Source organism: Sprattus sprattus (assembly GCF_963457725.1).
Source record: "Sprattus sprattus genome assembly, chromosome: 8".
Lineage (NCBI taxonomy): Eukaryota > Metazoa > Chordata > Actinopteri > Clupeiformes > Clupeidae > Sprattus > Sprattus sprattus.
The window spans coordinates 6,607,283-6,619,782 of NC_137927.1; the positions used below are offsets into that span (position 1 = coordinate 6,607,283).

The 12,500-nt window shown below is 44.4% G+C and overlaps 1 protein-coding gene across 1 annotated transcript in view; it reads left to right on the forward strand.

The window, feature by feature from the left end:
- Window positions 1–12,500, forward strand: part of fstl5 (follistatin-like 5) — a gene marked incomplete at both ends in the record, with an annotated part of 139,702 nt that overhangs the window by 104,216 nt on the left and 22,986 nt on the right. The window contains 2 exons of the mRNA XM_080843628.1: window positions 144–305; window positions 1,205–1,339. Of these exons, the coding sequence (XP_080699754.1) occupies window positions 144–305; window positions 1,205–1,339 (297 nt within the window). The remainder of the gene's footprint in view (window positions 1–143; window positions 306–1,204; window positions 1,340–12,500) is intronic.

The window sequence follows — 12,500 nt, forward strand, 5'->3', positions numbered from 1 at the left end:
CCAGCCTACCCGCTGCTCACGTATTTATTTACAATGCAGATATAATGACCTTGACCTTGTTGTTGTTAGCATATTGCCGATCTGCATGAGCCCTGACATGTGTTTTCTAACCTCACCCCCCACCCCCCTGTGCCCCACTGCAGTGCCCCCGGTGATTAGGGTGCATCCCGAGAGCCAGGCCCGAGAGCCAGGCGTCACCGCCAGCCTGCGCTGCCACGCGGAGGGCATCCCTGACCCACAGCTGGCATGGCTCAAGAACGGCATGGACATCGCCACCAAGATCTCCAAGCAGCTCACCCTGCAAGGTACATACACACACCGCCACTTGTTCACACATACGTATGTGCTCTCACACATACACGTGCTCACACACACTCACACACACACTCACAAACACACACATACTCACACAGTGCCTAGACAGAAACTGATCACATAAAATAACAGATCAATACTGTACAGGGAGATATTCATCAGGAGCAAGTCATATGGTGTTTAACTACAGCTTGCTAATCAATACTAGACCTGCTACTCTTTATGTGCTTCATGGAAAACATGTTTTATTTTTTAAATTGTTTGGCATGCTGGGACAGGAACAGTATACATTTACAATAAAAAATAACAGCTGCACAGTAATGAGCTATTGCCATGAGGTTCAGATTAATGAAATGACAAATTATATCTTTGCCTCACTGCACAATATCAGCCTCTACCTGTGTAAATAAGCTGTAACTTTGACAAAAAACACCTACCAGAGCAGTAACTAACAACTACAACTCAGCAGAATATATTACCATATGAATACACCATATTTCAGAGCTGGATGCAGCTGATATATGTTTGCATGCATAGTTACCAGTGGGAAACTTGTAAAAGCTGTGATATGTTGCTTGTGTAGAATGGGTCTCTCTCTGTGTTTCTCCCTGGTGTCATGTCTTTTATCCTGCTCTTAAATGGGTTGAGATAAGGTGGTTGAGTTCAGGGTTGTTGCACACTCTTTACTGTGCTTCGCAGTGCCCTTTAAAAATGCTCTTTCTTTTTTCTTCGCTTTCTTCTCCTCTTCTCTCGCTCCCATTTCTCTTACTCTCTGCTCCCCTCCTTTCTCTCCCACTGACCTCAATCATCCCACCCCTCTCCTCTCCTCTCCTCTCTCTCGTCCTCCTCCACTCTCCCTATCTGTCCCGTCCTGGGCCACCAAACGCAGCCAACGGCAGTGAGGTCCACATCAGCAATGTGCACTTTGAGGACACGGGGGCTTACACCTGCATCGCCAAGAATGAGGCAGGAGTGGACGAGGACATCTCCTCGCTGTTCGTGGAGGACTCAGCTCGGAAGACGCGTATGTTTTAGTCATGTGTGTCCTCCTTTCCCTCCTTAGCGCGAGCGAGAAATGCTACCACACATGAATTATTTACACTACTGCTTCTCAATAGTTTATAACATTCAGCTGTAATAATACAACCGTGGGCTAAAATCCCTTCTCCATTTATCACTCTCTCTCAGTCTCTCTCTCTCTTTCTCTTTCTCTCCCTCCTACATTAACTCTCTCTGTTTCTCTCTCTTCCGCTATCTCTGTCTTACTCTACCTCCTTCATTCACTCTTTCTCTCTCTGTCTTTCTCTGTCTATAGACTCTGATGCTCATTTCTTAAATAATATGTTTTGTGCTTAAATAAGAAAAATCTTGTAGTAAGCCACAGCCTCAGCATCAGCATAAGGACCACCAGAGGCCCTCTCACAGCATTCTTGTCAAATATTTACCTAGACAAGAAATCACTGTACTGAACTTCACAAAGTCTTAACATTTACCAAGCCTAGAAATCACTGCACCGAAGTTCACAAACTCTGAATATTTTCCCAGCCTAGAAATTGTTGCACTGAGCTTAACAAACTTCTAACATTTACCAAGCCTGGAAATAACTGTTTGGACTTCATAAGCTGCTAACTGGGAGAGTTCCCATTTCACTCAAGATATGTAGCTTGTGAGCTTTCTCAGTCAGGAATCACACAGAAATGTCCAGAGTAACTGACCAACACTAGCCCCTCAGAAGCTTTCTGTTGTATTTGATGTTGTTAGTTTGGCACCTCTTTGGGCTGTTGGGTAGAGTGTTCCGAGTCCTTCTGAGCTTCTTCTGGGTCGAGTGTTCTGTGGTGTTCTTCCTCAGGGCACTCTGCCTGGCAGTGAGAACAGTCATGATATTACCCTGGCAACTGTGATGTCATGAACCTGGCTCACAATGCTGCCGTTGCCTTGGCTCCTCTGGAAACATTGTGGGTAATGCACTGTGCCTTTTTGAGCATCAGGCTGAAATTAGATATAACTGCACCCTACCTTTCATCTCCATCTCTAATGCACTGGTCTGAGAAAACAGCCAACTGCGAGGGTTAAGAGCACAGGGCAGGGAACAGGCACTCACTCCATATCTCTCTCGTGAAGATCAAAGAGGTCGCCCAGACTCTTGGAAATGACATCACTCTAGCTGGCTACTTAGTACTAGCCTTTTGAAAGACCAGTGCAGCATTAGTGCATGAGTAACCTCCAAAGAAAGAAACGCTAATCAGCTTTAGCCACTATCACCTTATGCTTCTAGGGCAGTGGTCACCAATCTTTTTTGGCTAAAGATCACGACCTCTGCCTTGGTGACAGACAAGATCTACCTATTGAGGCGTTGAGAAAAAAAAATGTCCAGACTCCAGACTGTTCTTATGCCCTAGGGCAATGGTTCTCAACTGGTGTGGTGAAATGAAGTGAAGTGTATTGTGGAATTCTGAGGAACCCAATGCGATTTTATACAGGTTCATGCAGTAGTACATTTCATTACACTCAAGACTTAGTCTGGGAAGTCCCGCCCCACTTCTTCCGGCCAAATTGATTTTGCCTCTGCAGTGGGTCTGGCCAACTTCGGATAGCCGTTCATTTCAAGATTTCCAGAATCCTTGGAGCCAATCACAAACTGGCTTTTGGCTACCTGGCGCGCCATTGGCGGATTTAAACTTACCACGGCTACGTTACAAAATCTACTGCATGGAGAGTTTTTAAACATTGGACATGGTGGCCACCGAAGCACCGCAAAACTTCGATAAGGCAAGTTTTCTTTGAAAACAGAACAGAAACTTGCCCTGGAACAATTCATACAGAAAAAATATGTGTTTGCTTTATTACCGATCGTTGTATCGTTGTATAGTATCGTTGGTCTGATTGGTTAAAGGCGTGTCCAATTACGTGAGTGAAGTGGATCTCTAATGAGTAGTTGGCCAGACTAACTGAGCAAATGGAATGCAGTGAAGGGGCAGGGAATTCCCAGACAACTCAAGACTGCCTCTTTACTAAAAACGTTTGTAGTTTATATGTACCGTTTATCTACATGGCCATAGGGGCTTGATTTAGCTTTTGCTAGTTTTAATAAAACAGCACCAGGCAGCACAGCAATATACAAATCACCCATTCAAGCGGAAGTGTGCATAAATCTGTGTACATCTCATGCTCTTTTGTGTAATTTCGATAACCTCAAAGGAACACTTTAACAGGAAATGGCTATTATATCTTGCTTTAGCATTATGCAAAATCACATGGTAGCATCACGACAGAGCCGAGCACAAACAGGCTCATGTGGCTCACGTGTCCACACCACCTCTTTGTAGGTGGAGTCCAACAAAAGACTTCATTACCCACAATTCCCTTATCACTCTGACTTTCTTATCTGACATTTCACAGAGACAATTGGCTGCAAACAAGGTGTTAAAATCGTGACGTACTTTTGCCTATAAACTGCGTTGAAATGATACATTCATTCTCTTTGCGCACTCTCTCTCCACTGGCTTTGGCCAGGCTCACGTCTCCTTCCACTCACCTCCAAAGGTGAAGAAACAACTTTCCTTTGTTCTCTCACAACGGAAGAGAACAGACTAAGCTCTCACCTTTGTCCACGGCAAAACAATTGCCTAAGATCCCTCGTTAGCTAAACACTGGCCGCTAACTGAGACAAAGTAAATTTAGCAAAGCAGCTAACAATTAGATCTGCAGCTAACTCTGCAACGGGAACAAAGCACAACAGAGACCTCGCGGAAACTGCAACATTCCGAGCGATCAACTCCTCCGAACTGAACTGCAGTGAAACAACGACATCACAGTAAGGACAACTTTCTCCATCTCCGGACAGCATCATCTCTTCTCTGCCTCGTCAGCGTCGGATACGCCAGCACAACACTTTTCCAAAGGACTGGTAACTTCGACTGGGCAGCTAGCTATTCACAACCTGGCTAAGCATAGGACTGTTTACATATGCCATTGTTCATGTATTGTATCTGTTTTGTTTACCGAACATAACTGTTATATACTTTCATTGTTAGTTGGTAGTTGGCTTCGCCACACCATGTAAGGGTTAACGTTATGATTGCTTCTCATATACATCGGGACTTGCATGCGTTACTAACCATTTCCCTCTTCTAACATGGCATCTTAAATCACATACGATTACAAATACATTGGCCTTCATATAGCCACACACGCGAAGCTCATAATCGAACTTGGCGCTGCATAAAGGCTCGTCCATTTTCACACCACATAGTCACGAACGTGCACACAAATGCACGCGGACCTGCGGTGGTCAGGACAAAGACACACACACACATACTTTCAGGCGCGCTCCTAAAAGCGCAACACCGAGTTTACAAGCTCGCTCACACACACACTCCCTCTCCCTTACACATACATACTCCTTCAATTCATTAGTTAGATACATTTAGCTAGATTACATATTGTGTGTTATTTTCTTATCATTGTGTAAATAAATACTTTGATTTATATACGCTGGTTTATTTAATGTTACACAAGAATGGACGTTGTCAACCTCTTCTATTCAGAACTCCAATGACCTTCAACCATACTATTAATAAGGTAACTTTGTTGTAGTTATTAATTTAATTATTAATCAGAGTTCCAAATTGATAGTATAATATATTTTATGAGACTGATATATTTAATGAGACTGATTTGTGGATTATCAACTTAATTGATCTGCCTTTCTGTTGAATGGTTGATCCCTGTCCAATCGGGTGAGATTACCAACATATTGTTGCTGTTGCAAGGACAGCACCAGTGTGTCTTGGTGGCCCTCTTGAAGTCAATATCACAATTCATACACAATTGCACCCACATTCACCCGGCGCCTGCTCACTGGGTAAGATACCTACCTAATCTGGTACTCCCAAATGAGAATGGTACCCATTTTACCCACATAATATGGAGCCCCTGCGTGAGGATAGTACTGTTGGCAATCATTTATTATTTGTGTAATATTAATGACCGCTTAATTTCAGGCCAAATTCAGAATTTTATATTCTAGTGTTAGACTAAGCAAACAGTCGTTACACTCACCGCCACTAGTCTGTCATAGGACTAAGTCCTAGCTGTACTTACAAATAAGTGCAAAGCTTTATATATCAAATTGAGCTTACAAGCTATTTGATATTTTATTAGTGAATTATCACTTTTTCCAAACCTTGGAAATCTTAGAACTTGCTATTGCTGCTAGCCATTCAGGTTGAACCTACTCTGTAGGAATTGTGAATTTCTGTCCAGCATTTGAATACCACATATTCAATGAAACATTGTCAAGCTGTCAGCTGTAACTGTGCTTAATCAAACTGTTTCCCTTATTTTTAATTAATTCACAGCGTGCCACCGGCCCTGTGAAAGAGAGCTTGTACCTGACTGTTACTGCCATGCATTCCAGCCAGTGATCGGAATAGAGACTGAGAGAGAGCCACAGCGAGCTACCGGCCCTGTGAAACACTTGTGTACCTAGCTGTTACCACCACGTGTTCCAGCTTGAATTTAGGTAACTGTGACTGACCCTAACTGTAACTGCCCTGCATCTCAGTTAGTGTACCCAAACTTTTATGCCCACTAGACCCACTAGATGGCGCTGTAGCTACACCTCATTCCAGGAAGCTACTCCTCATTGCGTAGGTAATTACACTCCTAGGTTAGGCTAGTGTACTGCCCAAGTTACACTACAAGGTGTCTGCCACTGCAACACCATAGCCAAGCGCCTAAGTAATTTCATAACCTACCCTATTTTACATTACTTTAGCTTACCCCTCTAGCTAAACATAACAATGGATAACCCCTGTGTAGATCAGTTTATCTCTTCCGTAGCACAAAGCCTAAAACCTGGTTACCCTGAACTCATTAACAGTTTGAGTTTTAGTGAATGCAGGAAGGAGATAGACTCTCTACTAAATAACAGGTATGATGCGCAGACTGCATCCAAAGACCCATTGTTAACGTGCTTGCTACTGAACTTTCACAGGCAAACCAGCCTTGCCTTTCAGTGCAATGCAGCATTAGAAGCGCAGAATGCTAGTCTCCTCCAAGAGGTACAGACAGCTAACAAGAAAGCTATGCGCTACCTAGGAGACCTACACTCAACAGAGTTAGAACTCTGTTCACACAAGGAGGAGCTACTGAAGGTTAGGTCAGAACACCCTGCCCCACCACAGTCGTTCAGCCGATGTGAGTCTGGTTACTCTGATTCACACTCCTCCCTTGGTGAAAGGTCTACCCCTCCTTCATTCAGATGGGAACACTTCCCAACTGACCATCAGTCCTTGGGAATGAAGTCAGCTCCTCAACCTCCACTGAGAGACCGAGTTAACAGCCTGACTTCCCATTTGCCCCTAACAGATACAGAAGAAACAGGTAGTTTATTCCCCAGTAGATATACTGCCCATCCTTCTTCTCAGCCTCTGTTAAATAACACTTTCTTCCGTGCCCTTCCCTCCGAAGGCAGGACTAGGTCATGTACAGACTGTTCAGCCTCCTCTCCATACATCCGCGAGAGTGAGTACCGCTGTCCAGCATCTGCCTCTCACCCAGAGAGAAGCACATTAGAATGTGATAGACATGTCCGTTCCCATGCTAGATTAGTCTCGCCTTCTTCAGAAAAGACCCTACAGAGTCCCCGTCTAGAAGCGCTTGAGCTCATAGCTAAGGACATTAAAATGTTTGACCCAGACCACCGTGATCAACACATTGACGATTACTTTAGGGAATTAGACAATAACATGACTGACCTACCCAATGCAAACCAAAGGGAGAAAATTAAACTCATGTGGAAAACCAGCTCTAAAGCAGTCCACAAGTTTATTCAGGCACAACCTCCCCGTATCAGAAATGATTACGCCGAGCTCTGTCATACTTTAAAAGAAGAATACTCTTCTCCTGTCGACGAGATCGCATCATTGGTTGCTGCCTCCCAAGTCAAACACACCCGTCGAGAACACCCTAGGGATTTTTATAAACGTTTGAGACATGCATACTTCCAGGGCAAGAATGCACCAGGCTTAGAAGAGAGTTCCACCTTCAAGTCTCTGTTCTTGCGCAACCTGCACCCATGTGTGCGCACTCACGTTTCCCTAATGACGCATGAAGGTAACCCCTCAATGAATGAGATCAGGAAGATGACAAAGATGGCTTGGGAAACTGTTGTCAATTCCAAAGAAAGGGGGAAAACAACTGAGCCTACCTGCTCAGATACTAAAGCGTCTCACAAATTCACGGCCTCACAAGTTCACCCTCACAACAGATCAAAGGGGGGTGACAAACGGCCTCATAGGGACACTGAGCGTAACCGCCATGTCCATCATCAGCGTCGTAATGGAAATACATCCCCTAGAAGCAGCAGAAGGCCATATTCCGAGATCATGGCCCAGAAACATGACCTGCCCCTAGATTCGACGGACGATGACTACCGGTACACTGACCGACACTCAGACCATGGCCGCAAGGCTACAGACAGTGATAGTGCCTCTGACTGTCCCTCTGACTATGGTTACCCCGAGCGTAACAGCCCTGAGCCACGAGTCAGACGACACTTCAAGCGCATGAACTCCAGAGTTCATCACTAACTGTCTGTTGAGCCAAGCAACACAAGCCCACTACTCTGACAGTAAGACAACTGCTCGCTCAGGGATCTCACTTTTCTTGTAGTTGTAAAGGCCAAACTTGGATTTGTTAGCAACAGCAGCAACTTCCATTATTCTGAACTAGTTCATTAAAACTACTGCAGTAGCACACTAGCTTCATACATTGCAGACAAAGCTAGTAATGCACATGTCCACATCAAACACAAGTTTAGGACATTACCATACTGCCACACAAAACCTTGATACAGCCATTTGAGCTTTAAGTTTTGAGATCAAGATGACACCCTTCCGCAGCAGAACATGCCTGAAGGACAAAAACAGCAAAGGCTGCCAAGACTAGTCAGTCACTAGTCATCTACTAGTCAGTATTGTCATCCAATCTATTGAGTTATTCAACAAACACACTCTTGGATTCTCCAGAAATGGTTTTATCATTGTATCAGGTGCCACTATCTCTGCGTCTCAGCCTAACAAGTTAACATCACTAACTTTTCCTATTCTCACTTACCCTGAAGAGTAGACGACCCACTGGTTTATTTGTTGTATGCTATGTCATTGTCATTACTGTTTATTTTGATTTTATCTTTGTAACTTGATGACTTTGTACCTGCTAAGCCAGAATAGATAGTATCAACAAATGCCCAGTACTGATGTTACAACTTTGACTGTCTCACCAATGAACTCTTTCCACACATGGACTATGCACAGTTGTGCTCACTGGATCACACATCCGGTGCAATCAAGTGACCAAGGGGGGATGTAGGTGGAGTCCAACAAAAGACTTCATTACCCACAATTCCCTTATCACTCTGACTTTCTTATCTGACATTTCACAGAGACAATTGGCTGCAAACAAGGTGTTAAAATCGTGACGTACTTTTGCCTATAAACTGCGTTGAAATGATACATTCATTCTCTTTGCGCACTCTCTCTCCACTGGCTTTGGCCAGGCTCACGTCTCCTTCCACTCACCTCCAAAGGTGAAGAAACAACTTTCCTTTGTTCTCTCACAACGGAAGAGAACAGACTAAGCTCTCACCTTTGTCCACGGCAAAACAATTGCCTAAGATCCCTCGTTAGCTAAACACTGGCCGCTAACTGAGACAAAGTAAATTTAGCAAAGCAGCTAACAATTAGATCTGCAGCTAACTCTGCAACGGGAACAAAGCACAACAGAGACCTCGCGGAAACTGCAACATTCCGAGCGATCAACTCCTCCGAACTGAACTGCAGTGAAACAACGACATCACAGTAAGGACAACTTTCTCCATCTCCGGACAGCATCATCTCTTCTCTGCCTCGTCAGCGTCGGATACGCCAGCACAACACTTTTCCAAAGGACTGGTAACTTCGACTGGGCAGCTAGCTATTCACAACCTGGCTAAGCATAGGACTGTTTACATATGCCATTGTTCATGTATTGTATCTGTTTTGTTTACCGAACATAACTGTTATATACTTTCATTGTTAGTTGGTAGTTGGCTTCGCCACACCATGTAAGGGTTAACGTTATGATTGCTTCTCATATACATCGGGACTTGCATGCGTTACTAACCATTTCCCTCTTCTAACATGGCATCTTAAATCACATACGATTACAAATACATTGGCCTTCATATAGCCACACACGCGAAGCTCATAATCGAACTTGGCGCTGCATAAAGGCTCGTCCATTTTCACACCACATAGTCACGAACGTGCACACAAATGCACGCGGACCTGCGGTGGTCAGGACAAAGACACACACACACATACTTTCAGGCGCGCTCCTAAAAGCGCAACACCGAGTTTACAAGCTCGCTCACACACACACTCCCTCTCCCTTACACATACATACTCCTTCAATTCATTAGTTAGATACATTTAGCTAGATTACATATTGTGTGTTATTTTCTTATCATTGTGTAAATAAATACTTTGATTTATATACGCTGGTTTATTTAATGTTACACAAGAATGGACGTTGTCAACCTCTTCTATTCAGAACTCCAATGACCTTCAACCATACTATTAATAAGGTAACTTTGTTGTAGTTATTAATTTAATTATTAATCAGAGTTCCAAATTGATAGTATAATATATTTTATGAGACTGATATATTTAATGAGACTGATTTGTGGATTATCAACTTAATTGATCTGCCTTTCTGTTGAATGGTTGATCCCTGTCCAATCGGGTGAGATTACCAACATATTGTTGCTGTTGCAAGGACAGCACCAGTGTGTCTTGGTGGCCCTCTTGAAGTCAATATCACAATTCATACACAATTGCACCCACATTCACCCGGCGCCTGCTCACTGGGTAAGATACCTACCTAATCTGGTACTCCCAAATGAGAATGGTACCCATTTTACCCACATCTTCTACATGGCTGTGCACACACGGGCTGCTCTTAATGTGAGGGCTGGTCACATAATACACACAGGCTGTGCTTTATGTGAGGGCTGGTCACATAATACACTGCACCTTCTTACTGTGCTGGTCCTCCTTAGGGAGGCTATTAGGCTCCTTGGGTGGTGGAGATTGTTAGTTAACCTCTTGCACTTATTTAAGGCCTCCACTGAACATTAATTTCGATGAAAAATTGTTGAGGTTGCAGCTATTGGGCATATGCATATGTAGGTTAATACACAAGCGTTGAATATAATTACCATGTGATTAAAACACAAACAAGTCTACGCTATAATATTCGGAAAGACAGCACTTGTTTTAAAACTAGAACTTTAAAAACAGAACAGGGTCATTTTTCTTTTAGTCAGACTAGAGTCAGTGTCTATGGGGGATCACCTGCAGAAGATGATTTGTCAGCTAGACCAGCTTTAGACTCTGAAAGTGTAAACCATGGGGCAGCTTTAGCAGAGGAGCTGCTGGTCGATAAGGGACTGGCAACTGGCGCTCATGTTTGGTTGAGTCGATTAAAGCCTTTGTGTAGAGACTATGTAGAGAGCTATCATACAGGCTGTTCACCGGCGTCTGGAGAGATGTTTTTACAACTTAACCCAGGCAGTCAGGTGTAAGCCTGCTTGCGCTACTGAGTTCTGACTTATCTGTTTGCCTTTTAGATTGATGTGTCACCGTGGAGACTCGAGGCGGTTTGTCATTTAGAGATATCTGTATTCTCAGGGAGAGACTGCGGAGGCAGTGACACTGCAGATTTGCCAAACACCAGTATCACTGCCGCCCCAGCGGAGCATCAGAAATCCCCTCCATGACACGAGATTCTATCTGTAGGATAGGTGTGGTTTGCCATCGTGGTGGGGCAGTTAGTCACCGAATGACATCTGGCTGATCACCAGAGCTCCTGCAGGGGCAGCGCCGATCACCGATCGACTTTTATTATCCACATAATGAAAGGGGGAAAGAGGCGCGGGCGTGATCACGTCCCCCATTGATTCCTGCTGAGTTTGGTCAATAGCCGCACACATTAGCGCTGTCACTTTTGGTTTGCGGCACTCTCTGTCCTCATCTGCTGCCGTTTGAAGTGTGTCCAAAGATCATCTGTGCCACGCAGCGGGCAAGTGTGAGCAGCGGCGCGTTCCCAAACGAGCGAGTCAGAGGGTGCTGTTCCACTCCGTCAGGTGTGGCGGCAGGGAAGGAGATAGATGTGACAGACTTCACACGCTTCTAACCAGAGGCTCCTGGAACATTCATCACGAATAGGGAGATGCAGGGACAGTACAGGAAGTGACATGCTGTCTGAGAGGAGGGAGCAGATGTCTGATTGGCTGTCTAGCCAGTTTCAGTGTGTATGTTGCACTTTAGTTTTAGCTTTAGTTTCAGTTTCGTTTCTGTTACAGTTCAGTACAGCTTTGAGGTGCTTGATGTGCGTGCACTTATTTTATAACAACAATTTAACCAGATGTTATTGGTGTGAAGACTAATGCTAAACAGACATGAGGAGAACAGAGGAGATCAGGTACTGATCTGCGATAGAGAATGAAAATACTGTTATTCCCCTACAGTCATCAGGGTCAGGCTGGCTCTCACCCCTGCAGTAATGTTATCTTTTGGAGTTCACTAGAGCAGCTCACTGCTGAAATAAAAGCCACGCTGTTTACCTCCTCGAGTTTCGCTCAGACAGACAGGTCACGGCTCTGCACTCGTTAACACACCACACACTCTTTCACGACCAGAGGGGAGCTATACGTCATCCTATCCTTCAGCATCATCAATGAGCAGCAATGTGCGATATGTATGCAGCGACACACGTTATATATATATATATGCACATGCCAGTAAGAGCAGTGATGAGGTGTCATATTACACATTACAATCTACTGGGGACAAAGAGTTCAAGAGTATATTATCTGAATGAATTTAGTTTCAACTCTGCAAAGACAAAGATCGTTCCTTCTCTGTGCGCCTACGCCTATTAAAATATTCTCCTCTCGGTGACAAGAGCAGATTTGCTTTGAGAGCGCTGTTTCGTCAGAGTTCTGTCACGCGCGACACTACAGGCTGTATTCCCCCGTTCGGATTATGGCTACGCCTGCAGCAGTTTACACGGTGAACAGAGAGATCTCCCGTAACAGCTTAACAGAGCCTAGGCCTTGGCAGACGAGCTGGTTGCTC